At 45.5% G+C, this 19,273-nt stretch overlaps 1 protein-coding gene and 1 pseudogene across 1 annotated transcript in view; both read left to right on the top strand.

The window, feature by feature from the left end:
• Positions 1-1,424: 1,424 nt before the first annotated feature.
• Positions 1,425-19,273, top strand: part of PSTPIP2 (proline-serine-threonine phosphatase interacting protein 2) — a 78,638-nt gene continuing 60,789 nt past the window's right edge. The window contains exon 1 of the mRNA XM_043558719.1: positions 1,425-1,606. Within this exon, the coding sequence (XP_043414654.1) occupies positions 1,574-1,606 (33 nt within the window). The 5' untranslated portion in view covers positions 1,425-1,573. The remainder of the gene's footprint in view (positions 1,607-19,273) is intronic.
• Positions 14,075-19,210, top strand: LOC122470733 (annotated as a pseudogene).

Here is a 19,273-nt window from a genome sequence, read left to right as displayed (position 1 = left end):
CCAGGAAGCATCTTGGTGCTATCTTTCTTCAGCCTCTTTCATCTCCCCAGTGGGTGCTATTTCTTACCTCTCCTGCAGTTTAGCCTTCCTCCTGGTGTCCACTGAGGCCTCTCCTGTCTCCTGATGGTGTTGCCAGACTCCCCTTCCTTCTAACCTCACTGCTTTCCAAAGAGATGAACAACCGGATGAATGGATGCATGGCCTTAGAGTGACCCAGAGCTGGAGGCAATCTTTTCATCTTTCTATTGTAGGTAACTCTGCTGGTGGAATTTCATTACAGTGGAACCCGGGTGGTATTACCAGGCAGAACCTTTTAGCCGTCCTTCAAATCCTCCCAGAATTGCCCTTTCACTGTGTCTGGACAGAGGTAGAACCTGCTCGAGAGGCAAATGCTTGCCTTTTCAGGCCTGTGGTTATAGGTGGTCATCAGCACTTGGTCTTGGTACCCTTGACCTTCATCTTCCCCTCCTTGAGCACCTACTCTTTGCCCAGGGTGGATTTGCTCCAGGAGTGACATCTCTCTTTGACCTTGGCCCTGTTTAGAAGTGTAGAACTCAACCCAGTTCTTCACCTGTTTAATACCCTGGGATCTTGGGCAAGACTTTCAAGCCTCTCTGTCTGCCACAATTTTGGCTCAAGGCCTGTAGCATCATGCAAAGCATCACGCTTTGTTCCAAAGCGCCATATTACTACCAAGGAGAGATAGGTCTGACTTGTCCTGGGGTTATGGAGTGTCCTTAGGGAGGGAGAGTGCATGGAGAGGAAGGAGGCTCTGGGCTGCTGCTGGAGTGGGCTTGCTGGAAAAGGGTCTTGGGTCTTGAGAATGAGGAGGAGGTCGGAGAGGAGCTAAGCTCTTGGAGGCGTTGAAAGGGCCCCGCTAAGAATCAAGGGCTGACAGCATCAATGACCTTTCTTGACCTTTAAACTAAAACCTGTCCAGGGGCTGATCTGTAGCAGGTGCCTCTGGAATGTACTCAGGACTCCCTGAAGCGTTTGCACCTCACGTAACCGCTAGCATTGTCAGTCCTCGAGCTCTGCGGAGCTGACACCGGTCCCCGAGACCACACTCCGATCAGGTTCCCGAGACCTCTATCCAGCATCCTGCCGGGCCAAGATTTCTCCGGGAGGAATTCTATTGGGGGAGGAGGGAGCACGTCGGCGGGAAGGGAGCCGAATTCGGCAAGGCGGCCGGACCAGTTCCTTGCAATCCTTGAAGGCTTCCTGCATGAGGGGACAATTCCCGGCTCCCAGATTGCCGGCTGCGGGACGCGGCGGGGCTCTACCCGGGCGCGCGCGTGGGCGCTGAACACTAGTGACCGCGAGGCGGAGGAGGTGGTGGTGGCGGCGGTGGCGGCGGCGGCGGCGGCGGCGGCGGAGGAGGAGGAGGAGGAGGAGGAGGAGGAGGAGTGTGTCCTGGGCGGGTGCGGTCGGGAGTGGTTTAGGACCCGGGGCGGCCTCCCCGCGGCCCGGAGACTCTCCAGCTGGGCCGCCCCACCGCAGGCTGCCACCCTCCGGCCTCCCCGCGCCTGCCCGTCTCCCCGCTCCACTCGGCCCCCTGCGACGCGCGCTGGCCATGACGGGCGCACTGTTCAAGGCGAACTTCTGGGTAAGTCGGCGCCGCCTGGGGACCTGTCCCGCTGCCGTGTCCCCTCTCTGCCCCGCCCCCAGCCCGCCGGCGCCCTCGAGTCGCCCGGGTGGAGTCCCCGGCGCCTCTGCCCCCCGGGCCCCAGCGGCACGGGGCCCCGAGTCTCACAGCCGAGGATCCGGAGACCCCGGCGAGGAGTGGCGCGGCCGGGGAGAGCGGCCGGTGCCCCCGAGGCTGTGCCAGGCGCGGGTCTGGGGCGGACCTGGGTGAGCTTCGCGAGCTGACCGCTGCAGGCCGCCCCCCCCCCTCCCCGGGATCGTCGTCGTCTCCAGGTCCGTCCGGGCCCAGTCGGCGCCCGCCCTTCCCCGCAGAGGCTTTGCCCTGTTCCCGGAGCCCCCTCCCCGGAGCCCCCTCCCCAGGTCTTTGCCCAGAGCTGCTGGCGGCGTCCAAGGGCTGCCTGTCTCCCTTCCTCCGTCTGGTCCTCTTCCCTCAGTCCTGTCACTCCTCAGGGACCCCTCAAGGGCCTGTAAGCCCTCTTTCAGAGGAACTGCCCTCATCCTTTTAGGCCAGCACACCTCCCGACTCCTTACTTCGGACCCTGCGTGCCTCCATTGCTCCCCCCCCCCCCCACCTTCCTGAAGTTTTTGAAGTTCCCCTGGGGCACTGCCCCCCTGCAGGTCCCATAGCAGGTATTGTCACTGTGGGGGAAAAAAAGTAGGGCAGAGAGACTGCCTTCCCCCACCTCACAGTGTGACACCAGTTGTCATATCTCAGCCCAAATGTCACCTCCTCGGGGAGGCCTTTCCTGATTGTGCCCAACAGGCCCTATCACTAGTTCACATGTCACCATTCTGTTCCTTTGTAGCATTTGTCAGCCTGTGGTTTTGAACTGGGGAGACTGCAAGCGCATGAGCCTCTTGGGACAGCTACTGTGCAGTTTTCAGGGCCGGTGCCCCTTACACAGCTGATGCGGGGTGGGTGCTCAGCAAATAGTTGATGACTGAGTAAGTGCATCTGTATCGCCCAAGGGGCCTGGGACTGGGTGACAGCCACAGCCTCTGTCCTCACAGGGCTCCACGCCACCACCCCACCGATAAATACTTGCCGGAGTGGTTAGGGCCAGGGGCAGAAATGAGCTCTGGGTTGGGTAAAGGTCAGCGGGGAAAGAACCCTCTGTTTATACCTTCCCCCCTCCTCTGGCCTTATACTTTGGGAAGGTATCTGAGATCCTGAGATAGTTTGCAAAGGTATCTTTCACCTCTAATTTTCTGTATACTTTGTGTCAAATAATAGAAACAATAATAGCTGACATTACTGTGCACCGACGAACACCTGTTCTAAATGCTTTATACACACTACTCATTTCAGCCTCACAACTACCCTGTGAGGTAGCTTGCTTCCTATCTCATTTTACAGATGAGAAAACCGAGTGTCAGATTGTTAACCAACAATCCCAAGCTGCTAGAGCTGTTAAATAGTGGAGTAGGCCTCTGCACGGACCAAATGCTCTGTGAGTGCCTCAGTGAGGCTGGGGCCCAGCAAGATTGTCCCAGCATTGCTGTCTGCATGGATCCTTTGGTACTCCCAAAAGTAGATGGTGGGTCATCATTTGACCCTCTGTGTGAATATCTTTCTCCCCCTGCTCCAATCATGAGCTCCTGGAGGGTAGGTCCTGGGTGTTACCATCAGCTGAGCCTTCAGCATTGAATGCTGCCTTACCTGTGAATGCTCAGGAATCAGGCAGACGGGATTGTTGGCTAGGCCTGGGGGCAAAGGAGCAGAAAGGAACCTGCTGGAGGCTTCGTGTGATGCCTCCACCCACTCAGGGCATAGAGGAGGCAAGGCTGTGGTTAGCACAGAGGGGAATAACTTTCATGTTTCAAGGATGAGAAGGTTGTGATCAGATACAGTAGAAAACTTTGGAAGCACAAGTGGGTATCAGTGACTGAATTTAATAAATATTTATGAAATACTTTTCCTGTATAAGGATTTCTTTTTTCTTCTTCTTTTTTTTTTAAATTATTTTTTAACGTTTTTATTTATTTTTGAGACAGAGAGAGACAGAGCATGAACGGGGGAGGGACAGAGAGAGAGGGAGACACAGAATCAGAAGCAGGCTCCAGGCTCTGAGCCATCAGCTCAGAGCCCGACGCGGGGCTCGAACTCATGGACCGTGAGATCGTGACCTGAGCTGAAGCCGGACGCTCAACCGACTGAGCCACCCAGGCGCCCCTGTATAAGGATTTCTAATTGAGGTGGCATTTGCAGAGTAAGGCCACTACCTTGGTTGGAAGGTATATTCCCATGAGGAATCAAGGTACAGAGAGCAGGCTTTGGCTTCAAGTTTGTGGAGGAGGAAGGGGCGGAGGTAAGAAGAGTCCAGCAGGGGCCACGGAAACTGGGCCAGGGGGTCTAGGGTGGAGACCATACGGAGGAGAAAGGAGGAGATGAGGGAGGAGTAGCAGGGGAAGAAGATGTCAAAGCCACAGGGCAAGGCAACCATTGAAGGTGAGCATTAGGGGAAAGGGAAGGAGGGCTCAGAGGAGGCTCCATGTAATATGAACTGGAGAATGAGATGCGGGCCCAGAGATAAGGAAGTCAGGAGGAGGAACTGGTTTGTGGGGAGAGAGGGAGGAGGAGGAGGAAGAGGCAGAGCCAATATTAACAATATTTAACCACAGGGGTAGCAATGGTGAGGACCAAGGCCAGCAGCCAACCCAGCCCTTGCCCCCACACCCCCCCAGCACCATGCCAGGACTGGTGGGTATGGGGAGGTGTTGGGAGGGGGAGGGTCCTGGAAAGGGGACAGATGTGTGAGGCAGCAGGGTTTGGAGCTATTTTGTTTCAGTAACCAGTGCAAACACGGCAGTGAGTGTTCTCTGATGTCTGGTGGTCAACGGGCTGACAATGGGCACCTGCAGGGTGCTGTGGTAGTAGACCGTTGGTTGGCATTCTGGGTTCGAGGAGCTGGTCTGGAGGAGATGGCCCTGGCCCCTTGCGAGCTGTCCAGGTGAGAGAATACAGAGAACAGCATGAAGTACAGAAAGGCATTGGTTACCAGTGGAGGCTCTGAGGTGGACTGGCCGGGTTCGAATCCCCGTCACGCCCCTTACCAGCCGTGTGCGACTTTAGGTGGCAGGTTACTTCAACCTCCCTCCTCCCGCCCGCCACCAAGCCTCAGTTTTCCTTCCTCAGTCCCATAAAAATGAGATATTAATAGCGGCTACCCCATCAGAGTTTAGTACCGAGATTAGCACAGTGCCAGGTGAGTACCTGTGATTGTCAGCTGTTACTACTATCAGCACAGAGGTGACAATTAAAGGCAGCACAGAGGTGACAATTAAAGACAGTTGACAGTCACTTGAGGAGAAAGAATGAAAAGACAGGAAGTTCCCAAGGAGGCACTCTTGAAGAATACCTTTGTTTAGGCAGGAGAGGAGAAAGGACAGAGAAATAAAGACAGGGATGTAGGGACACAACCAGGAAAGGGCTGTCACACGCCCAAGAGAGAAATGTTCCATAGAAGTGGAAAGGCCTGTGGTCAAATTAAGTAGGTGTTCCAGAAGAGGTATGAGTCAGTACATACTTTGTATGTAATCTTACTCAAATGACCCATGGAAATACTTTCCATGGATCTGTTTGAAAGAGAGTACTCAGTGTTCTTTACTAATTTTTCAAAACATTTTTTTAAGTTAATTTATTTGGAGAAAGAGGGAATGTGAGCAGGAAGGAGCAGAGAGAGGGAGAGACAGCAGTCAGAGCTTAACCGACTGAGCCACCCAGGCGCCCCTACTCGGTGCTCTTTAAAAATGGGACGGTCCCAAGGGGCCCTGGGTGGCTCAGTTGGTTGAGTGCTGACTTAGGCTCAGGTCATAATCTCACGGCTAGCGAGTTTGAGCCCCACATCAGGTTTGCTGCTGTCAGCACAGAGCCTGCTTCTGATCCTCTGTCCCCCTCTCTGTGCTGCCTCTCCCTCACTTGCATATGCTCTCTCTCTCAAAAATAAATAAAACACTAAAAAAAAAAATAAAAATAATGGTCCCCAACTGAGTTTGCCCGATGTGAAGCACCCAGGGGGGTTGTTTCTTTCCCACTCTTCCCTGTGCGTACCTGGTCTGTGGCTGCATGGTTAAGCAGTGCTGCGTAATTTATCACGTTAATGTAAATACTACCTTGTCAGAATAAGAGTGACCATGGATGTGGATTCCAGAACTCCAGGGAAGCAGCTAGGACACAGTAGAGGAAAAATCCCAGTCTTTGACACGATCAGACAGTGTCTTCCAGTTGTGGATAGGCACATGTGATATAGAACCTGTTCCAGCAGAGGTAGAAGTCCTCCCAACCTAGGAGATTCTCATGCTCCTCACTTGGGTGTGAGGCCCAACCTACCTCTGTACATTGTCTAGATCCTTATTTTGACCAGGGCTTTCTGCTTCTCAAAGCTCTTGGTCTAGACCAGCTTCCTAGTCTCTGTCCCAGCCCTCCTCTGTGACCTCCTGCACCCGCAGTAGGTGGGGGCTTGCTGTTCTGCCTGCAGAGTGACCAGGGAAAGTCTTAGAGCTGTTTGAATTTGCTCATTGTCTTACTGTGGACCCAGGCTGTCCCTCTGCTCCAGATTTTCGGCCAGTGTGGAATCTTGTCATTCTGGGGCCTTACTGGAACGTGGGCAGGTGCCATATTGGGCTTTGCTCAGTGACTTTTCTCTGTACGGTGACCTACATCACTATGGGAAGCTGCTTTCTTTTCTTTTTTTTTATTAAAAAATTTTTTTTCAAGGTTTATTTAATTTTGAGAGACACAGAGAGACAGAGCATGAGCAGGGGAGGGGTAGAGAGAGAGGGAGGCACAGAATCCAAAGCAGGCTCCAGGCTCTGAGCTGTCAGCACAGAGCCCGATGTGGGGCTTGAACTCGCAGACCGCGAGATCCTGACCTGAGCTGAAGTCGGACGCTCAACCGACTGAGCCACCCAGGCGCCCCTATCTTCTTAAAAATTTAATGAGAGGCACGGGACCTCTCTTAAAGGAAAATAAAAAATTACAGCTTTTCTCAACATCATTGTGCAGAAACTTGTCACCGCTTTACAAAATAGTATGTTTATACAGCTTTTTCTTGACAGAGCAGCTCTAAAATTATCTATTGACTTACCGCTCTAATCAAGGATTTAGCCTTCTTATGTCATCACCTCTATTTCCCTGTAAAATTATATCACTAATTTTAACTTTTTATTTAGAAACAAATTTTTAAGTGTATTTATTTTGAGAGGGGGAGAGGGGCACAGAGAGAAGGAAAGAGAGAATCCCACCCAGGCGCACCCTAGAAACAATTTTAAAGTTACAGAAATCTCGAGAGTATAAAGAATTCACGTATACTCTTCACTCAGATTCTCCAGTCTTTTTAATTTTTTTGTTTTTTTTAAATGTATTTATTTTTGACAGAGAGAACGCATGTGTGAGCAAGAGAGGGACAGAGGAAGAGAGAGAGAGAGAGAGAGAGAGAGAGAGAGAGAGAGAGAGAGGTGGGGGCGGGGAGAGAGAATACCAAGCAGGCTTCATGCTCAGTGTAGAGCCCAAAAAGGACTCAGTCCCACAACCCTGGGATCATGACCTGAGCCCAAATCAAAAGTCAGATGCTCAACTGACTGAGCCACCCAGGCACTCCAGATTCTCCAGTTTTAAACCCCATCTGCTTGTCTCTCTTTCTTTCTCTTAATAGATATATTTTCTCCTGAACCACTGAAAATAAATATCACTGTTTTGAAATCAATAATCACTATTTAGGTTGTCAGCATAAAAAGGTTGTTTACTTAAAAATAAATTGTATACTATGATTACATCTCCATTCATGCTTTTCCTGGACTTTTTTGTTTGTTTGTTTTTTTGTTTTTGTTTTTTGTTTGCATTATTCAACTTTATCAGAGACTTTTTTTTTTTTAATGCTCAAGCATATCAGGGGTTTTGTTTGTTTTATTTTTTATTAAAATTTTTTTTTCCACAAATAAGCAAGTTTTTTCACAGACCAGACTTACATAGTGAATGCAGAGTTCAGAGGTTGGTCTATCAGATACCCATTATGCAAAGGCCTAAAAATATAACACGTGTATAGATAAGAACATATAGTTAAAATGTATTCTAAAGTGGGTCTCCTGGGTGGCTCAGTCGGTTAGGCATCCAACTCTTGATTTCGGATCAGGTCATGAACTCACAGTTGGTAAGTAGGTTTCAGTCCCACATTGTGCTCTACTCTGACAGTGAAGAGCCTGCTTGGGATTCTTTGTCTCCTTCTCTTTCTGCCCCTCCCCATCCAAGAATAAATAAATAAACATTAAAAAATGTATTCTAAAGGAAAAAAGATTTGGTGTATTCAAAACTTGGTATAAATGTGTATGATGCATGCTCATTTATGGATTTTTCTGGTGAAATAGCTATAGATTTCATCATCTAGTCAAAGCAAAATAATGATTATATCTAAAATTTAGAATAACCACTATCTGTACGACTACTTGATAATTTTGTACTTAATTTTTGTATTTATCATTTACTACTTCCTAAATTTAATCAGAATGTCCAGTTTTTATTTTATATTTTATTATTTTATTTTTACTTTAGGGAGAGAGAGAGAGCGTGTGAGTGGGGGAGAGGAAGAGAGAGAGAATCTTAAGCAGGTTCCATGCTCAGTGTGGAGCCCAATGCAGGGCTCTATCATGGGATCATGACCTGAGCTGAAATCAAGAGTCGGACGCTCAGCTGACTGAGCCACCCAGGTGGCCCCAGAATGTTAAGCTTTATACATATTTTATTACGGAATAAATATCATCTACATTTCAGTATTAATGAAAACCTCATCCTGAGTAGAAGTGGCTGACATTGTTTTTTCTTTACCTGCGCTACAAATCTCCTATTTTAACAAAAAGGAGATTTCGATAAGAGGAGTTGTTGGTTAGCTTTAGAGTTGCATTTTTTTTTAATGTTAATTTGTTTTGGAGAGAGAGAGAGAGCAAGGGAAGGCAGAGACAGAGGGAGACACAAAATCGGAAATAGGCTCTAGGCTCTGAGCTGACAGCACAGCGCCTGACATGAGACTCAAACTCACAAACTCTGAGATCATGACCTGAGCCAAAGTCAGACGCTTAACCTACTAAGCCACCCAGGCTTAGTTGTAATTTTTTAAAATTTGAAACTATTAAAGGGGCACCTGGGTGGCTCAATTGGTTAAGTGTCTGACTCTTGACCTTAGCTCAGGTCTTGATCTCAGGGTCATGAATTCAAGCCTCATGTTGGGTTCCATGCTAGGCAGGGAGCCTACTTTATCAATCAATCAATCAATCAATCAATAAAACCATTAAAAATTTCTAATTAAATAAACAAGGATGCTTTAAGTTAATTAAGTAATTAATTAATTTTAAATGTTTATTTATTTTGGGAGGGGTGGAGGGGCAGAAAGAGGGAGAGAGAGAATCCTAAGCAGGCTCCATACTCAGCATGGAGTCCATGCCGGGCTGTATCTCACGACCGTGAGATCATGACCTGAGCAGATATTAAGAGTCGGGTGCTTAACTGACTGTGCCACCCAAGCACCCCTAAATCATATATTGTGAAAATCCATGAAGATGGCAGAACCATATAGCTCACTCTAGAAAAGTCAGGCAATAGAATACATGGTATTTTCTTTAAAAAAAATTTGTTTTTAACGTTTATTTTTGAGACAGAGAGAGACAGACCATGAACGGGGGAGGGTCAGAGAGAGGGAGACACAGAATCTGAAACAGGCTCCGGGCTCTGAGCTGTCAGCACAGAGCCCGACGCGGGGCTCGAACTCATGGACCGCGAGATCATGACCTGAGCCGAAGTCGGACGCTTAACCGACTGAGCCACCCAGGCGCCCCAATACATGGTATTTTCAATACCAGTGTCCAATAGCTGCTGTGAGTCTTACAGCCTCTCAAAACAAGGGCTTCGTCACCTGTCTCAGAGTCGTGGGGTTCCTATTTCCCAAATAACACATGTGTGAGCTAAGTAGGAAAATCAGACTTCTCAAAGATATAGTAGACTGGTGGCTTATTTGTTTAAACCTACTTTCTGGAATCGGCTGTTTGCATTTTGGGCTGAAGGTTAGCCAAGGGTCAATAGGGGATTTTGACATATCTAATAGATGTTTGTTCTTCATGAGAATAGAAAAGCTTTTCTTCAGTGGACCCTAATGCCCCTGTCTTAAATTCTTTGTACTATTTGTATGTTCAGGGAGGCTCAGAGCAGCAGAGGGCAATCTTAAGCCACAGTGCACAATCCATAACATTCATTATTCTCTGTCTTTGGAAACTATTATATAACCTTAAAACTCACTGTTCAAATATGGCTGTTTCATTAGCATTGACCAGGTCACACTGGATTGCATTTGTGGATTAGAAACTGGCTTCTTCTTTTTTTTCTTTTAAGTTTATTTATTTGTTTTGAGAGAGAAAGAGAGAGAGAGAGAAAGAGAGAGAGAGAAAATCCCAAGCAGGCTCCACGCCCCTAGTGTGGAGCCCCGTGTCGGGCTTGAACTCATGAACTGTGAGATCATGACCTGAGTTGAAATCAAGAGTTAGCCACTCAACTGACTGAGCCACCCAGGCACCCCGAAGACTTCTTTTTTAAACAGAAATGATCACAGGTAACTATTTTTGAAAGTTGAACAGAAGAGTATTCTTAGATATTAAATACCCACTATTCTTAAAAAAAAATGCTGTGATGATCTTAAATATTTTTTTCACAGATGACTATTCATTTTTTACACACATTATTGTTTATGGCCATGGATTACAGTTTCAAGTACTTTTATAAACCTCCAAAAATGACACTAAAATTCCCACCTGCCTCAATATCATAACCGTTTTCACAACTATATTTTAGCAGAGAAAGAGAAAAAAAAAAAGAACAAGAAAAGGTGTAAGGCCAGCGGAAAGCTGACCCCTGCCTCACACCCACAAAATTCACACTTTGAACCACAGCCACACAAAACTACTTGCTATACCCCAAGGTGGGTGGGGCAGTGTTCCCTTGGCCCTGTCCCCAGGCTTTTGCATTGACTTCTGCTCCTGCTTCTAGGTCTTGGTTAAGAGAGTTTCTGAAAGCCCGTTGTATTTCTTTTCTTTCTTTTAATTTTATTTATTTAAGTAATCTCTAAACCCAACGTGGGGCTTGAACTCATGACCCAAAGATCAAGAGTCAGGTGCTCTTCCAACTGAGCCAGCCAGGCGCTCCAGCCTATTGCATATTTCTAACAGTACTTATCACTCAGTATTTAGTCATCACTTTCTTTGCCTGTCTTCTTTACAAGGCTATTGTCGCCTTTTGTCTCATTTACCTCTATGTCCTTAGAGCTTGACACAGTTCTGAGAACAGAGTATATGCTCAATAAATGTTTAACATGTGAAGAAGAAGTGAACACGGAAGTCTAACCTACTTGATTAAAAAAAAAAAGGTATCCACTGCTCTTCGCCCCTACGCACACTTACATATATGTAATATTCATGGCCATGCAACTGAATTCCGTATTTAACTAGTTCCCTTTTCATTTTTTAAGTCTGATAGTATGTATATTTTTTATTGTGGCAAAATACCTATCACTTAAAATTTATCCTTTTAATCATCTTAGTGAACATCTTAGTTCAGTGGTGTTAAATATGTTCATCGTGTTGTGCAATCATCACCGCCATCCATCTCCAGAACTCTTTTCGCTCTGTGGAACTGAAAGCCTATATCCATCAAACAATAACTCCCCATTCTCCCTTACCCCAGCCCCTGGCAACTATCACATTTCTGTCTCTATGATTTTGACTGTTCTAAGTGCCTCATATAAATGGAATCATACAGGATTCATCTTTTTATGACTGGCTTATTTTGCTTAGCATAATGTCCTCAAAGTTTCTCCATGTTGTGACTTGTGTCAGAATTTCCCAACTTATATTATATTATATTATATTATATTATATTATATTATATTATATTATATTATATATTATCTTAATTTCCTAACATAGTAATACATATTAACGTACATTCCATTGTGTGTGTATAACACATGTTGCTTACCTGTTCACCTGTAGATGGACACTTGGGTCGCTTCCACATTTCAGCTCTTGTGAATAATGCTGCTATGAACACGGGTGTACAAATATGTCTTCAGGACCCTGCTTTCAGTTCTTTTGGGTATGTGCTCAGAGGTTTAGTTGCTAGATCATATGGTAACTCTATTTTTAATTTTTTGAAGAACTGCCATATGTTTGCAACAGCAGCTGCACCATTTTACATTCCCACCAGCAGTGTGGAAGGGTTCCGGTTTTCCAACGTCATCATCAACACCTTGTTGTTTTCTGGTTTTTTTGATAGTAGCCATCCTAAGGGTATGAGGTGATACTGTAGTTTCATTTTGCAATTTCCTAATGGTTAGTGACGTGGAACATCTTTTCATGGGCTTGTTGGCCATTCGTATATCTTCTTTGGAGAAATGTCTATTTAAGTCCTTTGCCCACTTTTGAATCAGGTTGTTTGGTTATCTTTTGTTGTTGTTGAGTTATCTGTATATTTTCTGGATATTAACCTTTTTATTTTTATCAGATATGTAAGTTGCAAATATTTTCTCCCATTCTGCGGGTTGCCTTTTTACTCTGTTGTTAGTGTCTTTTGCTGCACAAAATTTTAAAATATTCATGAAGTCCAATTTGTTTTTTCTTTTGTTACCTGTGCCTTTGGTGTCCTATCTAAGAAGTCATTGCCAAATCCAGTGTCATGAAGTTTTTGCCCTATGTTTTCTTTTAAGAGTTTTATTGTTTTAGGTCTTACATTTAGGTCCTTAATCCCTATTGAGTTAATTTTTCTGTATTTGGTATTAAGTAGGTGTCCAACTTCATTTTTTTGCATGTGGGTATCCAGTTTTCCCAGTACCGTTTGTTGAAAAGACCATCCTTTTCCCATTGAATAGTCTTGGCCCCCTTGTCAAATGTCATTTGACCCTGTATGAACAGCTTTATTTCTGTTCTATTCTGTGGGCCTGTCTTAATGCCAGTACCACACTGTTTTGGCTACTGTGGCTTTGTAGTAAGTTTTGAATTCAAGAAGTGTGAGTCCTTCAGTTTTGTTCTTCCTTTTCAAGGTTTTTTTAGCTATTCAGGGTCCTTTGAGATTCCATATGGATTTTAAGATGGGCTTAGAATTTCTATTTCTGCAAATTAAAATCAGAGACTCTTTTTAAAAAATTCTCCAGCATACTAGGTATTTTTTAAAAGCCCTCTATACCCCCATCCTCCTCTGGAGACCCCCTTTTTGGAGCCCTCTGTCCTCTGTCCCAACTGCTGCACAACTGTCATCCTGGGCTTTCCTTCAGTGCTCTCTTGAGTTGGAGCCACTGTTTTCCAGATCCTATGTCACTTAGAGAGCTCTCAAAACATAAATGAGTTCATATCCTTCCCCTGCTTGAATTCTTCCAGTGGCCTCTTGTGGTACTCAGAGTGTAAAAGTCTGACCATGGCCTACACAGGTCTGCCAGCCCCAGACTAGCCTGCCCCTCTGCACGTATCACTTACCTTCTCTTGCTCACCTACTCTACTGTGGCACTTCTAGGTCAGTTACCAAATGATGAATTATTGTTTCTGACTAGCCAATTTGCTTGCCCCACCTGCCTGTTCCTATGGCATCCTGTGCCCATAAGATAATCCATAATACTGTAACTACCTCTTTAATGTCTGATTCCCATGCCCATAAGCTCCATGTGATGTGTCTGACTTGTTCAGAACCATATTCCCCCACATCTAACATGGTGCCTGGCTTGTAGCAGACACTCAGCAAATGAGCTGACACTCATCCAAGCCGACGCTCTGTCTTCACATTCCTTTTGGTGAGAAGTGTTATTCTAGGCTTCTAAAGAGCCTGTCCTACTATGACTGGAGGGGTCATCTTGTGCTTGGGAGAATGCTGTTGTCAAGGATGGGCTCTGGCTGTACTGGATGCCTTATGCCCAAGGAAGGGCACAGAGCAAGGTCCACACACTAAGTGCTGACCACATGGTGAGAGACCCTGTGACCAATAGAGAAAACACAACACTGGTTAGAGAGAGGAGCATTCCGGTTCGAGCGACCAAAGCAAGATGGGTCAAAGTCAGAGTGGTGATCATGGCCCTGGAGGTGACAAGAAAAATGACAAGGAAAAGAAAAAGAAATACAAACCTCCCGTACCGACTAGAGTGGGGAAAAAGAAGAAGAAAACAAAGGGACCAGTTGCTGCCAGCGAGCTGCCACTGGTGACATGTCACACTCAGTGCCGGTTAAAATTACTGAAGTTATGGGGCGCCTGGGTGGCTCAGTTGGTTAAGCGTCCCACTTCAGCTCAGGTCACGATCTCACGGTCCGTGAGTTCAAGCCTTGCGTCGGGCTCTGGGCTGATGGCTCAGAGCCTGGAACCTGCTTCCGATTCTGTGTCTCCCTCTCTCTCTGCCCCTCCCCTGTTCATGCTCTGTCTCTCCCTGTCTCAAAAATTAAAAAATAAACGTTAAAAAAAATAAAAAAAAATTACTGAAGTTAGGATTAAAGACTCTCTTCTCATGGAGGATGAATTCATTAGAAATCAGGAACAAATGAAGACTTTAGAAGAAAAGCAAGAGGAGGAAAGATCAAAGGTGGATGACTGGGGGGACCCCAATGTTGGTAGGAACGTTGGAAGAGATCACTATCTACATCTGTGGGCTCAGAACGCTATGTCAGTATTCTTTCCTTGGTGGACAAGGATCTGCTGGAACCAGGCTGCACGGTCCTGCTCAACCACAAGGTACATGCTGTCATAGGGGTGGCTCATGGATGACACGGATCCCTTGGTCACAGTGATGAAGGTGGAAAAGGCCCCCCAGGAAACCTATGCTGTTATTGGGGGTTGGACAACCAAATCCAGGAAATTAAGGTATCTGTGGAGCTTCCTCTCACACATCCTGAATATTATGAAGAGATGGATATAAAGCCCCCAAAGGGGGTCATTCTCTATGGTCCGCCTGGCACAGGTAAAACCTTATTAGCCAAAGCAGTAGCAAACCAAACCTCAGCCACTTTCTTAATAGTGGTTGACTCTGAACTTAATCAGAAGGTGATGGGCCCAAACTCGTTCAGGAATTGTTTCTAGCTGTGGAAGAACATGAACCATCCATGGTGTTTATTGATGAAATCGTTGCCATTGGAACAAAAAGATATGACTCAAGTTCTGGTAGTGAGAGAGAAATTCAATGAACAATGTTGGAACTGTTGAACCAGTTGGATGGATTTGAATCAAGAGGTGATCTAAAAGTTACCATGGCCACATACTGAATAGAAACTTTGGATCCAGCGCTTATCAGACCAGGCTGCATTGATGGGAAAATTGAGTTCCCCTGCCTGATGAAAAGACTAGGAAGTGCATCTTTCAGATCCACACAAGCAGGATGATGCCAGACTTTGATCATGGCTAAAGATGACCTCTCTGGGGCTGACATTAAGGCAATCAGTAGAGAAGCTGGTATGATGGCCTTGAGAGAACAGAGAATGAAAGTAACAAATGAAGACTTCAAAAAGTCTAAAGAAAATGTTCTTCATAAAAAACAAGAAGACACCCCTGCAAGGACTCTACCTGTAGCGACCACATTTGCCTTCAAGGAAATGGTCGGGAGTGTCCCGACTCCTCGGAAGGATGAGGCAGGGGAAGGTACCCAGAGGAACCCATGTTCCAGTTGATCTTTCTTAACAAAACTTCCTCTGTACATTTTTGAGGGTGATGTGGATATAGGATGCCCACTGGGCTGCTTTCATCTGTTGGCCATGTGCAGTGCTCTGCCCCCAATAAAGCGAGCTCCTTCTCAGGTAAAAAAAAAAAAGAGAGAGAGAGAGAGAGAGAGCGAGAGAGCGCATTCTTCCCTAGTCATCACACCATCTCAGGCAATTCAGCTTAACAACTATCTGTGAAGTCCTGAGCAGCAGCCTTGTGGTAGCTGCTGTGGGTCACAGAGTGACATGAGACACCTCACCTTCTAGAGACTGTTATCTACTCAGTTCAGACTCCTGTGCTATTTAAAGACAACAGTTTTTTAATATTAACGTAATAAAATTAAGGACATTAAAAATGTATTGTTGGGGCGCCTGGGTGGCTCAGTTGGTTAAGCGTCCTACTTCGGCTCAGGTCATGAGCTCATGCTTGTGGGTTTGAGCCCTGCATCGGGCTCTGTGCTGACAGTTCAGAGCCTGGAGCCTGCTTCAGATTCTGTGTCTCCCTCTCCCTCTACCCCTTCCCTGCTCATGCTCTGTCTCTCTATCTCTCAGAATAAATAAACATTAAAAAAAAATTTAAAAAAATGTATTGTTAGTGATTTGGTACTTTTCCCCATTTTGTCCTCCATGCATAGGTATAATTATACCGTATGTACTATTTTGTATTCTACTGTTTCCATATAATAAATAAAATATAAATATAAGAAAGTATCAGAAGTTTATCTATTGCTACCTACTTTTCTCAACAATCATTTAAAAAATATTATAATTGATGAAACTGTCTTCTTGCTGTTTGACATTTATATAATTTCTGAAGTTGTCTATAATAAATAATGTGCTGCACATCTTTATTTAGGATATTTAAAAATTGGAATCTTTGGGGCATCTGGATGGCTCAGTCAGTTGAGCCTCCAACTTCAGCTCAGGTCATTTCAGTTTGTGAGTTTAAGCCCCGTGTCTGGCTCTATGCCGACAGCTCGGAGACTGGAGCCTGCTTTGGATTCTGTGTCTCCCCCTCTCTCTGCACCTCCCCCACTTGCGTTTTCTCTCTCTGTCTCTCTCTCTCTCTCTCTCAAAAATAAATAAACATTAACAATTTTTTAAAAAAGTAATTAAAAAATGGAATCTTTAAATATCTGTTTCTGGAAATTCATGAAGGAACTTGTCACTGCTCAACTGTTTTACTATGTTTCTCTGATGAGATCACTCCCTCTCTTTCCATGGTGTTAATTTCATACCTTTTCCACGCTACTCAGACCTCTACTTCCTTCCCATATGCTCACTCTGTTTTGATGATCTTGCTTCCTACTCCATGGAGAAGCCAGACACCAGCTGGTGAAAGCTCATTTACCTTCTGTATAAATAGGGTTAGGTTTGGCCATGAGTAACAGAAAACCCAGAGCGACAGTGGCCTAGACAAGGGCAGTGTTTATTTCTATCTCACATACACAGAGTCCCTAGCCAGAGCTAGGCATGATCAGGAAGGATACCCCTGCCTGCTTACTCCAGCGGTACCTGGTTCAATGCCTGATACATAATAGATTTGACGTAGGCAGGGTGGGCCCCAGGACCCAGAGGGGGTCACACAGGACCAGCCAAGAGGGTCATTGGTTTTGTGCAGGACAGAAATCAGCACCTGGCTGGCTTAGTTGCAAGAGCATGCAACTGTTGATCTTGAGGTCATGAGTTCGAGCCCCATGTTGGGTGTAGAGATTACTATAAAAAAAAAAAAAAAAGAAAAGAAAAAAAAAATCAAACATGAACCTGAAGGAAGTGAAAGCAGAGTTTGTTGAATACTGTCAGTGATAGCACATAGCATATTGAGTGTCTGGGAGACTTGGAAAAGAAAGGAGAGTGAGTCTCTCCATTGCTCGGGGTTAGGGCTTATATTGGAAACGGTCTCAAGGTACGTGTTCCTTCAGGAATCCAGAGTAGGGTCCCCTCAAAGGCGAGTATCAGGTGAATAATAGGTGCTATTTCTTAAATCACTGAAGGTAGGGAAGATTGATGTCAGCATCGGCAGAGGTTGGTTTGAAGCTAATGTCCTGGGACATGTTTGGGCTTCGGTTCTTCTTAGATGATAAAGTGTTTGGGAGCCTAGGACAAGAATCCAAGAATGATTAACTTTCCTGCCTCTCTGTTGGAGCGGGAACATAAATAGCAGCTTGGTTCATTCAGATGCAAGGTGAAATATAGAACATGAGTAAATGGGGCCTAGCAGAGAAACAGCAGAGACCGAGCCTTTCTAAAAATGGAGCTGCTCTCTTTCCCTCTCTCAGATTCACAGTACTATCTGTTGAATGAAAATAGCGTTCATTTAGAGTAGGACACTTAAAAACTTTTGGTGTATATATAAAGTGATTTCTTAGAGAGCAGATGTATTCTCAATGTCTCCAATAATATCCCAAGGTACTAGTTCCACTACCTCAGTCGTGGCCAGTGTGGTTTCTTCCCTGCCCATTTAATAAGCAAAAACAGGTGCCTCCTTAAACTTGCATTTGTGTTTTTACCACCAGGGAGAGTGAACCTTTGTTTACTTCCATGTTCTATTTCCTCTTTTATGAATTGTTTTGTTTCTTTCCTTGTGCTTTGCTTATGAATCTACGTAAGCTATAAAAAATGATAAAGGTATTGCTTGTTATTTACTACAAATATTTGCAAGCACATTCTCACATCTACATATGTATGTGTATACATATGTGTGTTGTGCGTGTGATTCACATCTTCTGGCCTCCAGTAAATACCGTGTGCAGTAGTGAGGGCGGTCCTGAGGCACTCAAGCCTCTGTGTCGGACATTCTTGGGTTGGAATCCCAGCCCTGCTCCTTTTAAGCTGAGGGATATGCCTTGTTCAAATTACTCAACTTTCCTAAGCTTCGTATTCTCCTCTGTAAAATGATCATTATACTTAAAATGTATACATATTTTGAAAATGCTTTATACAGTCAAGTGTGTTGAGCTAATCTTTTGTGATTTCATCTATTATATACCAAAGTTTAAAAACTTCTCCCCATGCTTGATAAACATTTAATTATTTTTCTTTGAACTTTTCTATGGTTAAAGTTGTACTCAATAGTTAATTGTCTTTTTGGATGAGTCCCAGGTGTTCTGACATTTGCAGAAGCCAGAGATCTGTGTGACCTCTAAAGTCAGGAGAAGATTGACTCCTGCCCTCAGTGGGCCTACGCTCTTGTCAGGGGGCAAACACACATGTATGATCCCGATGGGAAATAGGCTGACCTACTCTCCTCACGCTAAGAGGTGTGGGTTAGCAGAGTAGGATTATGGAGTAGGCCCAGCTGGGTGGGTGCCATGGGCCACCAGTCCCTAAAAAGCGCTAAGATAGCACTGGGCATGTGATAACATGGGAAAAATCTGTGTTTCCAGAACACCTCAAGGGAGGGTAAGGCTTGGCACAGGGCCGGAAGGAATACTTAAATAGGCTGCTTAGGGTAGGGAGACCGAGCCTCTGCCCCTACCTGCAGGCCCTGCTTGAATGACAACAGTTGACAGATTGATGTCCTCTGACAGGCTGGAGCCTGGTTTCGGGCTTAGTTTTGCTGGGTGATGGATGCAAGAGGAAACACTGTATGGTCACTGTAGTCTTTCCTCTCCACTCTTGCCTTACAGGGCTGATCTGATTCTACTCCAATTTGAACACTAGTTTTTCTATTTAAAGAATAGCTGCTTGAGGTGACAGGTCCATAAAGGGCCACAAATGTCTGAAAACCCTAGAAATACAGTCTCTTTACTGCTCCAGGCCTTGGTTGCCCTGCCTCTTCGAAACTGCTCTGAGGATATACTCTTTAAAAAAATTTTTTTTTAATGTTTATTTATTTTTTGAGAGAGAGACAGAGAGACAGAGCATGATTGGGGGAGGGGCAGAGAGAGAGGGAGACACAGAATCCGAAGCAGGCTCCAGGCTCTGAGCT

Source organism: Prionailurus bengalensis, chromosome D3, assembly GCF_016509475.1.
Source record: "Prionailurus bengalensis isolate Pbe53 chromosome D3, Fcat_Pben_1.1_paternal_pri, whole genome shotgun sequence".
NCBI lineage: Eukaryota > Metazoa > Chordata > Mammalia > Carnivora > Felidae > Prionailurus > Prionailurus bengalensis.
The sequence above is the reverse complement of the archived record's forward strand: the minus strand, read 5'-3'. Positions and strand labels throughout refer to the sequence as shown.